The sequence below is a fragment of the Pipistrellus kuhlii genome, unplaced genomic scaffold, assembly GCF_014108245.1.
Source record: "Pipistrellus kuhlii isolate mPipKuh1 unplaced genomic scaffold, mPipKuh1.p scaffold_m20_p_18, whole genome shotgun sequence".
Classification (NCBI taxonomy): domain Eukaryota; kingdom Metazoa; phylum Chordata; class Mammalia; order Chiroptera; family Vespertilionidae; genus Pipistrellus; species Pipistrellus kuhlii.
Genome location: NW_023425493.1, coordinates 10,984,680 through 11,003,108, shown reverse-complemented (window position 1 = coordinate 11,003,108; position 18,429 = coordinate 10,984,680). Strand labels below are relative to the sequence as shown.

Below are 18,429 nucleotides of genomic sequence, written 5' to 3'. Positions count from 1 at the left end.
GAAAGAGAAGGGCAGCCAGAGGGAGACCCTCAGGGTGGGAGGACTCAGACTCCAAAGTCATCCCAGGGCCCCCATCCCATCTGGACCAGCCTGCCAGGCACTGCTTCCCTCAGACTCCTTTCTCAGGGCGCTCTGGTCATTTCCATTTAGAAGTACACATTCCCCCAGTTACGTGTCACCCTCATGCTCCTACCAAGATGGTAGATTCCAGGATGGGGAGGCCTTTTCTCTCCTCTGCATCGCCCAAGACCCGTGCATAGTCTGTGTGCTCAGTAATTACCCAACACCTGTCTCTCTCTTTGCTCCAAATAAGTGACACAGTCTCCTGACTTCCTAAATGTTTCATCTCATCCTATATCCAAGCCAGGGGAGCCCAGAGGCGCTCAGAAAGCAATGCTCCCTTCCTTCTTGGAAGGAGCTTCAAAAACAGAGCTGGTCGGTGCAGTTAAATTTTCCAGCCTCTGTTTGCTACTGAGACCCAAGCAACCCGTGCTCCTGAGGGAGAATCAGATGCCTACAGCGACAAAGGCAGAGCCAGTTTCCTGTAGCTGGGCAAGTCGCCTGCTCTGTGGCTCAGTGTCCAGCTTAGATGAAACAGCAGAGGCTGTGGACAGGAAGCCACTGTCAGGGCAGGAGATGGGAGAGATGCCGTGGTTCCTTCAGGCAAAGGTGACAGGCAAGGATGCCTTTTATATCCCTATTTGTTTAATCTGTACACAGGGCGAATTCTTATGGAAAACTGGGCTAGACTCAGAGAAAGGAGGAGTAAAATTGGTGGGAGATATATCAGTAACTTAAGATATGCAGAAGATACCATCTTACTAACAGAGAGTAGCACCTCCTAGTAAAACAGGAACAATCAGCTAGAACAATGAGACAGCCTGGAACCTCAAAGTGAACTTGTGTATATTTGGATATTTACTATGCACGAAAGGTGACCTTTCGGTTCACTGGGGAAAGTATGGACCAGTGAACAAAAACAATTTTAGAATGTAAAGATGGCTCTTAGTTGCAGGCCATAGAAAAAGAGGCAGCAGACCAGATCTGGTTCATGGTTCGCCAACCCCTGCTCTCTTCTGTCTGTGTTTGGTACCTGCCCCAAAGGAACACTTACATGTATGAACAAGGAGGCATGAGCAGGCATCTTCCCTGCGGATGCATCTGCAGAAGAAAAAAACTAAAAGAAAACCTAAGTTCTAAACAGTAGAAGAAAGGCTAAACAAATCATAATATAGCTGTACTGTGTCCAATTATGCAGATCTACATACACTAATATAGAAATATCTTCGAAGCATAACATGAGGAGTATAAAAAAAAGTACAAATGTTACAGTATTTATACATTTCTTAAAGCACACCCATGCACACACAGAGTAGTGAAGGTGTGGGAAGCTATACTACAATCTGATAAATAATGCTTATCTCTTGTGGGGGGAAAAACTGAGTAAGGTATAGCTTGTTTGGGGGGATAGGTGTCTTACCTTGAGGCCATGCTTAGAGAGAGGAAGGGGAGAGAGAGAGGGAGAGAGAAAGAGGAAGAGAGGGAGGGAGGGAGGGAGGGAGGGAGGGAGGGAGGGAAGGGAGGAAGGAAGGAAGGAAGGAAGGAAGGAAGGAAGGAAGGAAGGAAGGAAGGAAGGAAGAAATACATCAACCAGTTGCCTTTGACTGGGGATTGAACCTAAAACCCAGGCATGTGCCCCAACCAAGAACTGAATCAGCAACTTTTTGGTGCACAGGACAATGCTCAACCAACTGCACCACTCTGACTAGGCTCTGTTTTGTTTGTGGTGTGTTTTTTCCAGGAGCATACGGTCATGAATTATTTAATCAATTAAAAAGGAATAAAATAATAAATAAATAAAAAAGGAAATCTAGGAAACTTTCCACTAAATGACCTTCAACCCTGGCCACCTCCCCTGAGTATAAAGAGTCAAGGCCAATGGGTGAGGAGATGGAAGCCAGATGACTATCACGACCAAGTTATGGCTGCTCCTGGCACTGGGGTCTCCCTCTCCAGGCAGCACGGAGGTCCCTTGGGACTATTAAATAAGCCGAGGACATGACAGCTGTGGCCTCAGCTATATGCTGTTCAAAAATAAAAGCGGCAGCTTAGGGCAAGGCCTGCTTTTGGAGCACACTTGATATTTAAAACTCCAAAAGGTAAGGCATTGCGAAATGATCCACCAACTGAAGCACAGAGAACTCTTCTAGTAGCATCCAGTTAAATAGAGTAGCTGTCATTTCTGTTCCCTTCAATAACCCCGTTAAAATGAAAGTAAAGATGTGAAATGGCAGAAATCCACAGACAAAAAACAGGAGTGAAGCAAAGAGCAGGTAAGCAAAGGCAAATCATTTTTTATTTTATTTTTTTAAAATATATTTTATTGATTTTTTTTTGATTTTTTTTTTTTACAGAGAGGAAGGGAGAGGGACAGAGAGTTAGAAACATCTATGAGAGAGAAACATCGATCAGCTGTCTCCTGCACACCCCCCACTGGGGATGTGCCCGCAACCAAGTACATGCCCTTGACCAGAATCCAACCTTGGACCTTTCAATCCACAGGCCGACGCTCTATCCACTGAGCCAAACCGGTTAGGGCCCAATCCATTTTTAAAAATTAGAAAGCAGATGAAGGAATTGGCAGAGCTGAGCTACCTGAATACTAGATGCCAAAGCAGAAAGGCATTCACACACCAGATCCCAAGAAGGCTCAGTTCTTAGAAGAACCACATGCCACACGTGGCAACAGCACACCATGTGGGAGAAAACCAGGGCAGCTAAACATCCAGGTAATGTGCATAAAGACCCTGGGTTTCCCTCTTTCTCCACCCCAAGGTGAAAGTTTTTTTCATAACTACATCAGAGAGACTCTAAACCGAGGGGCACTGGGTACAGTAACAGTGCTCAGTAATTACCCAACACCTGTCTCTCGCTTGGCCCATACAGTAGATCCCAAGAGAAATGAACCAGATGGGAAAGGCGGAGAGAGGGGGGAGGGCTTCAAGAGAGATTCTCCAGGAAAAGAAAAGAGCTGACAGATTCCGGATATATCTGACCACATGGAGAATACTATTCCGAGGATTTTTCAATTTTGTTGGAAAGAAGTGGTGACAGTAAACTACCAATCAGACAAAAGAGGCCAGGCAAACCTTAATTGGAGGGAGATAAAAACAGTCAACTAAGAAAGGAAAGGCAATTATGGCATATTAACAGGGTTGGCAGTGAGCCGCACTTAACACAGTGATAATAATGAGACACTGAATTTAACGGGGGGAAAAAACAACACAAAACACAGAGATTTTATATTATATTAGGGGGACAAGTAACGAGTAGGTCTAAGATGCTAAAACCTCATGTAGAAAGCAGTTACTATTTCTAATAATAAATACATTAAAGACTCTATTTAGAAAAACAGAATATGAGAAACAAGGGAACTGAGAGTCATTGCTGATGGGAGAAGCACCCGGGACTGAGGCATGGAGGGTGCTCTCCTGTTCACTCATCGGAATGAGGCCTTGTGCTAAGATGTGACTTTCGAACCAGGAGCGTCCATTTCCCAAGCTTTCTGCGTGTCCGTGTTTCCCACTGTCAGACGGGGCGAATGACAAAGCTACCACTGAAAGCACGTGAGATCCCGGGGTAACTGCTTTCCTGAACATGCCCACTGCACGTGGACCACTTTTCAGAGGAGTTATACCACCGACCCTGCTCCCAAGAAAGACACCTGTAACCTTCCTTTCTGACACCAGTCAGGCATCGGGGTCAGCCCAGCAAAGCCCTCGTGAGGGCCAGTCCATCCTGGCCTCTTTTCTCTCAAGAACCTTTCATTCGCCCTAATTGGTTTGGCTCAGTGTATAGAGCATCAGCCTGTGGACTAAAGGGTCCCAGGTTCGATTCTGGTCAAGGGCATGTATTATACCTTGGTTACGGGCACAACCCCAGTAGGGCGTGTGCGGGAAGCAACTGATTGATGTTTCTCTCGCATCAATGTTTCTAACTCTCTATTTCTCTCCCTTCCTCTCTGTAAAAAATCAATAATTTTTTTTTAAATCTTTCATTGGATAATACATATTCATTGTAGGGAAGGCTGGACATATAAATGGGCAAAAAGCAAAAAGTAATCACAAGTAATCCCACCAGTAAGAGTTAACCCCCATGAACGTGTTAGTGCACAACCTTTCACACACTTTTCTGGGCTTGTATGCGTTTTTAAGTAAAAATGAAACTTCATTATATCTGTTATTCTTTGCTCTTCGTTTTCATCTGTCCTCGCAATGAAATGATTTCAGCAGCATCACTGCGAACAGGAAGGGGTTGGCTTGACAGGTGCCCTGTACCCTTCACAGTAGCTGCCTTCCTGCACCCTCAGGACAGACAGCGGCTGTGGCGCACTTAGTCCATAGTATTGGGTGGGCGACAGGGCTGACGCCAGAGGAAGCAGCTAGAGCCACCTTAAGCTGTGCGTTTCGGTGAATGCCGGCAATCACAAGGGCATTGAAACCAACCCAGCGCGTCTCAAACCAGGCCGGCAGCTGCTCGCGATGCTTTTTTAAGCTGCGTTTATTTCTAGGTCTTGGGAGGGATGGGAGATATTTTGGAAGTCCTGCACATTTCTGACTTCTCAGAACTTTAAAAAAATGAATACACACACACACACACACACACACACATACACATACATACAATATATTCACACACTAGATCTTATATACATACCGTATGTAAAAAACGTTTTACACTAAGCATGTGCGCATTATCTTGGGAAGAGGGGGCTATCTCACCCTTTCACTGATGGTGAGAACCCTGGAAACCCACGCTCTGCTACTTCCGATGGGCAACTGAGATGTTCTGGGCAGAAAGTGAGACCCAGATTTGGAAACACACATCCACATCTTCAACCTGTCACAGGATAAGATTTTGCCTTTCCCCGAGTTCATCTGTGGAAAACTGCTTGGCACTAAGACTGTGGTTAGAGCAACTGCCACGTTTCTGGGCCGTAGACGCAGAAACCAGGAACGCTCCGGTCAAGAACCTAACCCCACCAGCCACCTAGGAAAGCCAGTTGTAAGCATTTACATTCAAGCTGTGGCTCTCGTCTTTGGCTTAGCGTTCTTCCCCAGGTTACCATCCCCCAGGACCAGGGTCTGTGCTGGGCACTTAGCAGGGAGAGTGAACCTGCGGCAGAGACGGGACCCGGACCCCTGCCTTGCTCGGGGCTAACCTGGGCAGGACTGGAAAGGCAGCAGAAGTCCAAGGGCCGCCAGACCCGGCTGGTCAGTCTGTGATTATCTGGAAATGGACTCTCTTTCAGAGCCTCTCTGTCAGATAGCAGACTCGGTAGAAGTTAAAAAGAGCCTTTGAAAACATCTTTGCCATATGAAGCACATTTAACTAAGCGGTGGAATTCTTTGCAGAATAATGCTAGCTCTCAGACCAGAGGGGTTAAAGCTCGAGATCAGATCCCCGCAGAGAAGAAAATGTAGGACCAGTGGATTGCGCAGTGGTTCCTGCATGGTGAATGAGTGGGAGACAACAGAGGGGGCCCCAGCCAGCCGCCATCCCCCCAAGGAACACACTTCATAAACACACGCGTTGCTTTGTTCTGACCCAGGGGCCCTGGCGGTGCCAACAGACTGCCACACAGGCTAATTTGAGGTGTGGGATTAATACCCTAATTTGATGTCCCCCTGCTTGGTTAAACAGCTTGCATTTGTGTGCTTCTGAGTGTGGCATTCTGATCCCTTTAAATGGGGGGCCATTGGGCCTCTCTACTCTCCTTTCCTCCACTGCCCTGTCATGTCAGCCTCCTGGCCTGAGCCTGGTTTTTCCCTCCTGACATCAGGCTGTGTGCGCCGCCCTCCTGGCCGAGAATGCCCGCCTTCTCTCTATTCGCCTATCCGAATCCCACTTTTAATTCTTCAGGGTCCTACTTGAGCCCCAGCTCTTGAAGCCATTCCTAATGGTTAGCTCACACGGACCGCCTGCCTCTCGAACACCAGCTGCCTCCGTGAGTCATCTGGTCTCTGCACATCACGCCTCACACGGGCCCTCAACTGAGCTACGCACGCCTCTCCTCACCGGCTATCTCATCACCGCCTGGGGGACAGGGAAGACGACTCTCGGCCCCGTCTCCCACGATGAGCACTCTGACCTGCTGCCACCTCCCTTCTTTAACCTCGCCTTTCTTGACCCCTTAACAGCATCAATGCCACTCACCATTCCCTCCATGAAATACCCTTTTTCTTGGTTTCTGCGAAATCATCCTCTAGATTTCCCTCCCATTTCTTGGCCCCTCTTCCTTCAATAAGCTTCTAAATGTTGGTTCAATCCCAGACCCAAGCCTTATCCTCCCTTCCTCTTCCTCTCTCTCTCTCTCTCTCTCTCTCTCTCTCTCTCTCTCTCTCTCTCTCATCTCAAACATTCCCATGGCTCCAAATATCATCTATATTCTCCCCAATGTCTATCTCTCACCTGGACCTTTCTTCTGAGCAGTGCCTGGGCAGGCTAGGCCAGCCATTATTTTTTATGTTTATGGAGAGAAGTCCATTTTTAAAAATATATATATATATATTATTGATTTTACATAGAGAGGAATTAAGAAGGATAGAGAGTTAGAAACGTCGATGAGAGAGAAACATCAACCAGCTGCCTCTTGCACACCCCCTACTGGGGATGTGCCCGCAACCAATGCACATGCCCTTGACCGGAATCGAACCTGAGACCTTTCAGTCTGCACGCCGACGCTCTATCCACTGAGCCAAACCGGTTTCGGCGAGAAGTCCATTTTTTATAGAGATCATTTAGGTCTTGATAGACAAAGCATGGGTCCTACAGTTTTATTGCCTCTTTAATCCAAAGCAGCCACCGTAAAGATGGCCATCCTGACAGGAGGCCAGGTAAAACACTTCCTCCGTGTCGGGAAAGTAGTAATAACAGACTCTGCAGTTAGGCCCTGACAGCTCAGCACACCACCCGCCCTGACGCACTGGAGGAGGAAGCGGAGAAGGAACCAGGAGGGAGGCATCACGCTTTATGCTCAGAGCTCTCCGGTGCTCTGCAAATGGTCTCCCATGTAGGGTGCTGAAATTTATTTTTCATAAATGAGCAAATAAAGAAGTGAAGGACAGGCTGACTGGCGAGGCGAGCTCCGTCTGGGACAGGTTCCGGTCAGGAGAAATTGGCTCATCTACGCTGAGCACCTGATCTCCTGTTTGTGGAGATGAATCTAAGTAGCGGAGGAGTCGATAATGGGCCGTGGCCAACCAGAACAGCTCTTCAGGGTGCCGTTTGCTTTGTGTTTCTCCAGCGAGGGAGCTGGGGCTGTGATCACTGACCCCTGGTGAAAGGGTTTTCTAATCAGGCGGACGAACACGTGCATCTCTGCCAGTCGGTGAGTTAGGAGCCCGCAGAGCTAAGCAACCACTGGTCGGATGGTGCTGGGGATTTCGCAATCAATTATCCTTTTCAAGTGACTGACCGCTCAAACTCTTGGGATTTCTGTACCAACATTTGCAGCTTCGAACCGTTCCAAATGGACGTCGCCATGGAGTCTTTGGGTTCCTTCTGACACACCAAGGCATCTGATCCCTCCCAGAACCATTAGACTGACCCTCCGTGATTTCCACTGGAGGCGCGCTTCCTCAATTAAATCTATAAATAGGAATTTTACTGCTTCGGAGAGAATATAAATCAGCTTATCAGGGCACTCTTGGGGCAACAAAGAGGGGGGTAGGGGAGTGGGAGGAAGGCGTTTATGTCATCCAATGGAATGGAAATGGGGGCGGGTGGGTGAACGGCTTGAGATGGAGGCTCTCCTTTGTGCTGGAATGACTGACAAGCAGCCTGGAGGTGTCTTCCTTCAAAGGAGAAATAATCAGATTGAGAACTGGCGAGAAGGAGAGTTGCTCTACGGATGCTTCAAAATATTTCCACTTATTAAAATAAAAATATTTCAAGGCTGAACACAAATTCTGGCTCCCTGGGAGAGCGCTTGTATAGAGAGAAAGCATGCTGCCCGATCAGTAACTCCTCTCTTTGTCCACCAGCATGGTGTCAGCTTCCTACAGCTCTGCCTCGGTGAGTCACCAACAATGACCCCCGTCTGACGAAGCAGCAGGGTTCAGCGAGGGCCCATTCCTCCATACCCCTACCCCCCCGCCCCCGCCCGCCCCGCGTATGTATTTTATGCACTCTAGCATTTGTCATAACTAAACCAATTAGTATCTATCTTGCTACAGAATAAAATAAACACCCTGTATAATGCTTAACAAGCCTCACCTTATTCTTCATGGCTGCTGCGCAAACTGACTTTTCCTCTTTACTCCCCTCACAGCAGTCAGAAAGTATCGTTCATTCATTCAACAAATGTTTACTGCAAGCTTACTCTGTGCCTGGCAATGTGATAAGTGTCAAGAATGCAGGCCTCTGATCTCATGAGATTTACGGTTCAGTAATGGAGCTAAGGATTAAACAAGGTATTCCAGTGATCAGAAAACTGTGGCTTCAAGAGCCACATGCGGCTCTTTGGCCCCTTGAGTGTGGCTCTTCCACAAAATACTACGGCCTGGGAGAGTCTATTTTGAAGAAGTGGCATTAGAAGAAGTTTAAGTTTAAAAAATGTGGCTCTCAGAAGCAATTTCAATCGTTGTCCTGTTGCTATTTGGCTCTGTTGACTAATGAGTTTGCCGACCACTGGGTTATCCTATAAAAATATTTCACTGCACCTGTGATAAGTAGAGCAGAAGAGACAGATGAGGTGCCCACGCGAGTAATTAAATGAGACCTGATGACTTAGGAGGGTCAGTGAAGGGGACCCATGCATCCTTCAAATCTGGAGGATGAATATGGGTGGAGGAGAAGAAGAGAGAGAATCCTAGGGGATGAAAGAGCCTGCATGAGGAGTCAGGCATGTAAGTGAACAGGTGGAAGAACAGAGTGTTGAGAAGGAGGGATGGAGAGGTAGCAAGGTCAAGATCAGACAAGGCCTTATATAGACCATCTTAAATATTGTGTAGTTGATCCTAAGAAAATGGTATGCCACTGAGGATTTTAAGAACAACAACATGACTGGGATTTTATTGAGAAGCACCACTCAGCACAGTGAGAATAATGAACTGAAAAAGGCAAAAGTGGCCCTAACCGGTTTGGCTCAGTGGATAGAGTGTTGGCCTGAGGACTGAAGTGTCCCAGGTTTGATTCTGGTCAAGGGCATGTACCTTGGTTGCGGGTATCTCTCGCATCATTGTTTCTAATTCTCTATCCCTCTCCCTTCCTCTCTGTAAAAAAATCAAATTATATATATATATATATATATATATTTAAAAGTATAAGAAAAAGCCAAAAGTGGAAGCAGAGAGACTAGACACTACACGGTAGACCTGCAAGAAATGAGAACAGTTGTATTAGGATGACTCAGTGGAAACAAAAATAATAATAAAAAATATTTACTGAGGAGGCAGAATGTAAGTACACACAGAAAGAACTGGGATAGGGGCACAGAAAGGATGCCTTGATGGTTTGGGACTTAAGTAATTAGACCGAGGAAGTGCCATTTGCAGAAACAGAGCATGCTTGAGGGGAAGGAGCTGGTTGGAATACTGAGAGAGAAGGGCACGTGAGTTCAGTGCTACACAGGCTAAGCCAGAGATATCTGTGAGATATTCGAGTGGAGAGAATCAGTAGCCAGTAGGATATATGAGGTACCACACATAGATGAAGATCATTCTAAATTATGGCAAACAAACATTCTATACATTCTTTTAATTTTTTTTCTAGAAAAGGAGTATGTTCTAGAACTTTGCTGCTCAAAATGGAAGTTGCTAGCCACATGGAGGCTGCTTAGATTTAAATTAATGAAAATAGATTTAAAATTTTAAATCTAATAGATTTGAATCTTCAGCACAGTTAAAGTGCTGAATGTAGCCAGTGACCCATGCCTTAGACCAGTGTTTCCCAAAGTGTGGTACACGTGCCCCCAGGGGTATGGGAAGAGTTTGGTGGGGGTACGCGTTGCACCGGAGTTTGGTGGGGATATGCACTGCACCGTGCTTAGCTGCGCCTAATTCTACGTTCTCATTAGTACGAGGGGTACTAAGCGTTACGAAAATTATAGAAGGGGTACACATATGTCAAAAGTTTGGGAAACACTGCGTTAGACAATACAATGGACATTTCTATTATGGCAGAAAGTTCGGTCAAACAGCCCTCCTAGGACCTCAGAGGGCTTGCTATTTACAACTCAGCTCTGACCGGTCTCTGGGTGAGTGTTCCACTGTCATTCTATCAACCCCAAGAAATGGAAACGTATTGTGCTGTGTGCCCCAGACAAAGCGCTGAGGCTGGAGATGGAAAAGAAGGGCTGATAATCCTTGCGGTTCAGATATATGTCTGTCCATATTTAAAAGACAGACGCAGGACGAATGCCAGGGGAAGAGTGTGTGAGGGGCGTGCGGAGTGAACTCACATTGTAAAAACTGCGCCAGGTCAATTGGGGCGGCTCCAGTCAGATGGAAGCAGGTGCCAAAGAGGCATTAAGTCTTTATTTAGTTTTTGACAGAAGAATAGGAAATGGATTCATAAAAAGAGAGGGCAAGAGGGCAACTCAAGTGAGGAAACCGTTTTTTCAAAAGGCGGTGGGCCATTGGAAAGCCAACCACGTTTCTCTGTAGGAAACAGAATCGCTGCTAAACTGCATAAGATACTGACTGAGTCGTGGAGGGAGGGTCCTTGGGGGACAAATAGAAGCATTAATTGTGCATTGACTTCACACTGAGGATAACAGACCCTGAGCTAATCATTGGGAATAAAAATAGCAATGGGACCCTGACCTTGTACTCAAAGAGGTTCCAGTCTAACTAAACACCCACAATCAACTACCAGGCAGTCAGGATAAGACAGCTGGGGGGGGGGGGGGGGGCGCGGCCAATAGGCTTTGCAAGGTATATTCTTGCTCAATAAACATGTACACTAAACAGCATATTTGCAATATGCAAAGGCATATATCTCACTAAAAGGATATAGTCAGAGAAAAGTATATACTCTGCCCATGGGTGCCTGAACTGTGGATAGAAACTGGTAACCACAAGAGCGTCCTTGAGTGAGCCGTGATGGGACAGAGCGGACATCCCAGTGCTTCTCCTGTGAGCCTTTTCACTGCCTTCATTCCTTTTTTAGCCAAATTAACAAGCTACGGGCTGCCTGGCACAGTTTGGGTTACTCTTCAGCATGTGAGATGTTTAAGATTTATTCGTAACGTAAGCCACAGCTCAAAGTCTACAGAGCACTGCTTAGCATGAAGTTCACGGTTAACGTCTGCCCTCCCGTGAAGGAACGTGACGCTGTGCCCCGGGTTCAGCCTGGGCTGGAAGGAACTCTCTGGCTTCCACAGGTGGTGCCCGGGTTTCCGGCTTCGGGGAAGACGGCTCAGATTTCAGGATGGAGATGGAAACCTGTAGGATGCCACCTTTTATGGCTTTTCCTTTGTGTTGTATAGCCGTGCCTTTCACTGAAATTTCATTTTCCATTAGAGTTAACCGACATTTCTCTTCCGCTGATCGCTGGGTGATAGTACTGAATAAAATATTTATCTTTAAACATGCATGAGCATATTTAAATTCCTTCAGCTGTGTTATTTTGCCAGAGACTTTGTACCCGTTTTTATTGGAATAACTGTCCACTTGTACTATGGCTCACTAAACAGAAAAACACTCGAGTGGGTTCTATTTTGGTTGTGTTGGTTTTTTAAAAATGTATTTGCTTTACTTGCCTATATGGGTAAAATTTAGCCACATTACTCACTGCCCACTAAATTTATTGTGTTTTGTTGCCTACTGTGAACACGAATGACAGCGTTTTTCTTCTTAGCTACTTTTTCTCAGGGTTATCAGAATATTGCTGCATGTGCAGACCGGATGATTTCCTACAAGCTTCTAATACAGGGGTTTCAAACTCAATCAGAGAAGGGGCCAAAATCTAAAATCCAGCCTAAATCGCAGGCCGAATGGTTTACTGAACAGTCATAAACTGACAATGTTAACCAGAAATGTGAATTTAAAATGAGTGGAACAATCTTTTCCTTAACAGTGCTGTTAACCAACTCACATGCTATCAAGCAAAACAGTAATATTGGTATCAAGCAAAACAGTAATATTGGAATGTACCTAAAATGCTCATTGTTTTGTTTTCTGGCTAGATGCCTGACACTGTTTTCCCCGAATCAATGAGTCAATGTTCGGTTTTATTTCTTGGGCTGTAGCAACCCGCAAAACAGCATGGAGGTTGTCATCGGTAATGCGTGATCTGTGCTTGTTTTTGTTCAGATTCATTATTAAAAACATCTGTTCACAAAGATAGGTGCTCCCGAACATGGATAGAATACGGGCAGCATGAAGTCAGAGCTCTGGCATTGAGTCAGGGGGCAGTAGAGGGTAGAAGTCCTCAATTTCAACATCCTGAAACCTTGATTTCAGGCCACTGTCAGACTGAAGCTCGATTATCTCCATCTGAAGGTGATGGGGCACATTGTTGACATCAACTGTAAAAGGATTGGCAAAGATGTCAAAGCCTGAGTGCTGTGTTCTAAAGTCAGAGAAGCGCCGCTCAAATTCACTTAGTAAACGGCTAACTTTGGTAGCCAGCCGACTGCAAGGAAAAGTACCAGAAATAGTGGTTGAGATACTCAAACAAACGGGAAAGTGGGCAAGATTGTCCTGTTCCAGTTGGGACTTCCATAGTTGAAGTTTACGGTGGAATGCTGTGATCATGTCAGACAACTTCGTGATGACTTGTTTGCGTCCCTGCAGCTTCAGATTCAGTTGGGCGAGATGCTCGCATATGTCACACATCATAGCAAAATCACATAGCCAGGCGGGATCCGACAGTTCAGGCAAGGGCTTTCCTTTACTTTCCATGAAAAGAGCAATTTGTTCTCTGAGCTCAAAAAATCTTTTGAGGACTGCGCTCTTGCTCAGCCATCTTACTTCTGTGTGGTATGGCACGTCTCCATGCTCTGCACCCACCTCCTATAAAAACTGCTGCAACTGGCGATGATTCAGGCCACGTGCCAGTATAAAGTTAATAGTTTTAATGACTGTGGTCATTATGTCATTCATGTCCAGAACTTTTCCACACATAGCCTCTTGGTGGATAATGCAATGATAAGTAATCAAGGGTGTGTGGCAGTGACTTTTTTGCATTCTTTCCTTCATTAGTCCAACCAAGCCTTTCTTTGCTCCGCACATTGAAGGTGCGCCATCGGTAGTTAGCCCCACCAACTTTTCCCAGGGTAATTTAAAATTATTTATAGATTTCTCCACAGCCTCAAATATATCTCTACCAGTCGTCGTCCCATGCATGGCAGCTACATCCAAAAGTTCCTCAGTGACAGAGAGGTCGGTCTTCGTAGCACGTATAAAGATGGACAGCTGCGCTGGATCAGTGTTGTCTGTGCTTTCATCGATAGCAAGTGAAAAAGCGAGATAACTGCATGCCTGTTCGGCCAGCTGTGATGATAGATTTCCTGAGAGTTCTTGAACTCTATCTGCAATGGTGTTTCTTGACAAACTGACATTTTGAAAACTCTGTATCTGGTCTGGGCATACTTGCTCACACACTTTTAGCATGCATTGCTTCAAAAAGGCACCCTCTGAAAAACACCTTGAAGTATGGGCAATTTCTTCAGCCACTATAAAGCTTGCTTTCACTGCAGCATCATTTTACGCTGTAGCCTTTGTAAACATTTGCTGCTGTGATTGTAGTTTGCCTTTTAGTTCTTTAACAATTTTATGCTTTTCTTCCAAAGTATATTTGCCATACTTAACATTATGTTTGGTGTCAAAATGACGACGTATATTGTACTCTTTCATCACCGACACTGTCTCATAACACAATATACACACTGGTTTGCCCTCTCTAAGCACAAACATGTATTCATTTTCCCATTTGTCATTAAATTGTCTGCCTTCACCGTCAACTTTTCTTTTCCTGGACATTTTGGGATCAATATTGGCAGTAAAAGATGTAGTTTATTGGAAATCTGCGTTAGAAGGAAAAAGTTGAAAACTGCACAGGGATAGCTTGATTTGGCAGATGGAGTGGAGAAAAAAAAAGTCAGTCAATAAATGCCTGGCTGGGTACAGATAGCAGATTCTGTTGCGATTTTTATGCCTGCACTTTATGCCAGGAACTGGCAGCTTCTGCTGTGTATTTTTTATGCCCGCACACTCACTCTCCTCTGCTCTGCCACCCGCACAACCACATCGGATGCCGGACTATAGGTCACGCCTCCTGAATCTCGCGTGACTTGTTATCTATGCGCATGCATAATAGATAGCAAGTATGGCGGCCGGCGAGGCGGCCGGCGAGATCACAAGCCTCCTATGTCACCGCGCGACATTGTGATGGAACGCAGCGGAGTGCAGTGATGACAGCGCGGTGCGGGCCACATTGCAAGGCCTGGCGGGCCGGATTTGGCCCGCGGGCCTTGTGTTTGACATGTGTGTTCTAATACATCCTCCACCACATTTCCATTCTAAAACATTCACTCATGGCTTAAAAACACTTAAAATGTGCAAAGCAAAGTGCTTCATTTATTTTCCAAATCATTTTCCTCTGGGGTTGGAATGTGTCTTAAGTGCTTAGCTTTTTTATGCTGTTAAAACAGTAACTATCAAATTAGCAAAGAGTAAAACACCAGTACTGCTCAGTGCCGGTGAGGACATCCTAGGGATGTAACTCAGCGCACTCCGCCCGCTAAGGAAGGAAGAGTTAACCCAGTGGTTCCCGACCTGTTTGTGGCCGTGCCCCACCTAAGCATCTCTAAATCCTGATCCCCACCCCCCTGACACATAATTCTTATTATTCAAAAAGTGAACTCCATTCACTTGGAGGAAACCTCAAAGGACATTAATTTGGTCTAAACAAGCTTCCAAAGAACATGGTATCCATAAAAGAGAAAAATAATTGAACAAAAGAACAGCTGAAGAAGTGAAGAAGAAATCACTAAGAAATTGTTAAAATAATAATAATAATAATAATAATAATAATAATAATATGGAGTGATTTGAAAATATAGCAAATAGCCTAAACCAGTTTGGCTCAGTGGATAGAGCGTCAGCCTGTGGACTGAAAGGTCCCGGGTTCGATTCCGGTCAAGGGCATGTATTATACCTTGGTTGCGGGCACATCCCCAGTAGGGGGTGTGCAAGAGGCAGCTGATCAATGATTCTCTCTCATCGATGTTTCTAACTATCCCTCTCTCTTCCTTTCTGTAAAAAATCAATAAAGTATATTTAAAAATATAGATATAGCAAATAAAGTTTTAAAACATATAATAGAAAACTGAAATGCATAGATATATCACAATAGGTATTTATATATCATATATGAGGCCCCTAGAATCATAAGAAATGCAAAATAGTCACTGTTAATAACGTATTCTCAAATTGCCCCTTAAAAATCGGATTGTCATCCTGTGGGGCATGTGCCCACGTTGGGAACCACCGAGTTAGACAGTATGGGTGGCAAACCTTAAAGGTGAGAAAACCATTAATGTAGCAATTTCACATACAAGAATTCATCCTGGTTATGATATTCACCTCAATGCAATTGATAATTGCAAAAAGTTAGAATAATATGATTATTAATAATAGAAGACTAAATAAATTATAGCACATTCAATGGTGAAATTTGGTGGAGCCATTGAAAAGGGTTGTTAGAAGTGGATTTGATGACATAGAAAGGTGGTCCAGATACAACCAAATCTCTGGAATAACAGCATTTGTTTTAAATGTGTGTGTGTGTGTGTGTGTATGTGTGTGTGTGTGTGTGTGTGTGTGTGTGTGTGTGTACACAGCAAATATTTGGAAGAATGGGGGATTAATAGTGTTTTCTGTTGAGCTGTTTTTTCTCTTCTATTCTTGTCTATGTGTTCTAACATTATATAATAAACAAGGATTGCTTTTATAGTTAAAACATTACATTTTTAAAATAGCTACAATTAGACTCTTTTTAAATTGTCCTGCCTCTAGTCACACGGGCTTTGAACCCATCTAGCGAGCATGGCTCATGAGGCCCTGAGTCTGATGACCACCTTCCCTCCCAAAACTGGTCCTGGCTCCGCTGTCCCTGCCACAGGCCAGGCTCCTGCTCACCAGGCTGTCCTGGATGCACGGCGTCTCCACCAGCCTCCGCACTCCGTTCTCCACGGTGACTCCCAGCCAGTTGAGCGCTGCCCAGCACCAGAGGTAATCGTGCCCGCCGTGCCAGTAGCTCACAAACGCGAAAGTCATCGCCGTGGAAAACAGCGTCCCCAGCAGGCCGTGCTGGGACCCGCCCACTGGGATGTACACATACCTGGAGAAAGAGGAGGCTGTTAGGAGCCATGCAGAGGGCCATGCCTGTAACACACCCGGTCCCCTGACCTGACTCTTCCATCACGCAATGACACTCACCGGGAGCAGACCCTCCCCTATGCCAGGAGGCCACAGAGCGCTCCTGGAATTCTCCATCAGGCAAGGAATTGGCAAAAATATAGGCCTCAGCCCTGCGGGGCTGTAGGTTAATTGCACACATGGTCAACGAGCTCTCATTACCATAGCAAACAGCTCTTACAAGAGGCTGGGTGAGAAGCAATGGACTGTATTTCTAAAAGGGATGTGTCCAACCTGGAAAGCCAACCACAGGACGGCAGCAAAGCTCTGGCTACTTGGGGACACCAACATTCAAAGCAGGCGTGTCCTTTCCAGCTCAGATTATTAAGTTTATGGAAAACCCAGCATGTAAGCACCATTGCCGAAACAGCAGGAGCTGGTGCAGAAGAGGGTGCCAAAGCCGGTTCCTCGGCTTTCCAGGCAAGTTGCCCCGAGGCGGGAGTGAGTTCGCAAGTGAGGAGAAGCGCTCTGTGCTCAGAGGCAGCCAAACTATCACCCCCAAATGCACAGCCTTCCCGGGATACCTTCCCTACCGCCGAGACAGCCGTCTGGCTGCACAGAAGCGGGTCCATGTTCTTCGATTTCCTTCCGGAGCTGGACAAGGTGCACACCATGGGTGGGCAGGACCTGCAGAGCTAGGTACACACCCTGTACAATCTGGCCCGTCTGCACGTTAATTTTTGTGCCAAATTTCATGTTGAAGATCGTTTTTTGAACAGAATAATTTTATAAGAAAGCCAAAGGATAAAAATAAAAGCCATCCCTCACCGAAACTGGTTTGGCTCAGTGGATAGAGCGTAGGTCTGCGGACTCAGGGGTCCCGGGTTCGATTCTGGTCAAGGGCATGTACCTTGGTTGCGGGCACATCCCCAGTAGGGGGTGTCCAAGGGGCAGCTGGTTGATGTATCTCTCTCATCAACGTTTCTAGCTCTCTATCCATCTCCCTTCCTCTCTGTAAAAAATGAATAAAATATATTAAATATATATATTTCAGAAGACTGGATGATCGCAATGATTTTAAAATGTCCGCCTTTACTCTCAAATATGCTCCAGTTGAGATAATAAATTATATGACCAGCTTAGATAGCCCCATTTTATGGGTGAGAAAACTGAGGCTGAGACGCTAACTTGACCCAGGCAGACAGCCAGGAAAGAGCAGAGCCAGCCTGCATCTATGGCACCAACGGTAATGTTTTCCATCTCGCCCCTGGGTTCATTTTGAAAACTCTCTATTTTACACCCTGGTCTGAAACAAACCAGAAAGCATGGGAGGATGTAGCCATTTCAGAAATAAGTGAAGCAGCACAAATACTTCCTCCTGTGCGAAAACATGACTGTACCAAGCATTCACTACAGGTCCAGGGACCCTCCGTCTGCTGTCAGATATTTAGCGAGGCCTCCAGGGCAGTCCTGGTATTGTGGGAAACACACAGCGACAGAAGACAATGTTCCTGCCAACAGGACAGGTATAGCTGATGGTGAAACAATAGCAAACGCGGAAGCTCGGTGGTATCATACAAGGGTTTCAGAGCGCGGAGAAGGGGGTGTGTGGAAGCAAGTGGGGTAAAGAATGCTTAACAGCAAAGGTCCCCACCGTGGCCAGGCCTACAGAATGAGTTTTGCTAGGCAAAGGGGAGAAGGGTTGGACTTGGAAGGGCGGGGCAATGAGCCAGGAAAGCCTGACAGCCCCAGGCACCGTGGTTTTAGTTGATGATCTGCTGCCCCCTAGAGGCCATTCGGTTATTGGTCTAGAGTAGTCAGCAGACGACCACAATTCTCAGCCTAGACTGGACGTAACCACTGCCCATCACCACACTCCATCTGGCTGGGCTTATGCGGTCACTCTTATCTGTAAGGAGGCTGTATGTGAAAAAAGAGGGGTGGTCAAACCAATTTTTAAAAATATGAGGAATGGCCGAAACCGGTTTGGCTCAGTGGACAGAGCGTCGGTCTGCAGACTGAAAGGTCCCAGGTTCGATTCCGGTCAAGGGCATGTACATTG

At 46.0% G+C, this 18,429-nt stretch overlaps 1 protein-coding gene across 7 annotated transcripts in view; it reads right to left on the bottom strand.

Annotated features, from left to right (window-relative positions):
* The window catches only part of HHAT (hedgehog acyltransferase), a 180,569-nt gene that overhangs the window by 41,857 nt on the left and 120,283 nt on the right, over nt 1-18,429 (bottom strand). For 4 of the 7 annotated variants that reach the window (XM_036442637.2, XM_036442640.2, XM_045583104.1 and 1 more), the window contains exon 10: nt 16,149-16,350. The exons of 2 other annotated variants lie outside the window; for them this stretch is intronic. In XM_036442637.2, the coding sequence (XP_036298530.1) occupies nt 16,149-16,350 (202 nt within the window). Of the gene's footprint in view, nt 1-579; nt 658-16,148; nt 16,351-18,429 lie in introns of those variants that run through there. One more of the 7 variants, XM_045583106.1, reaches the window with a different exon arrangement.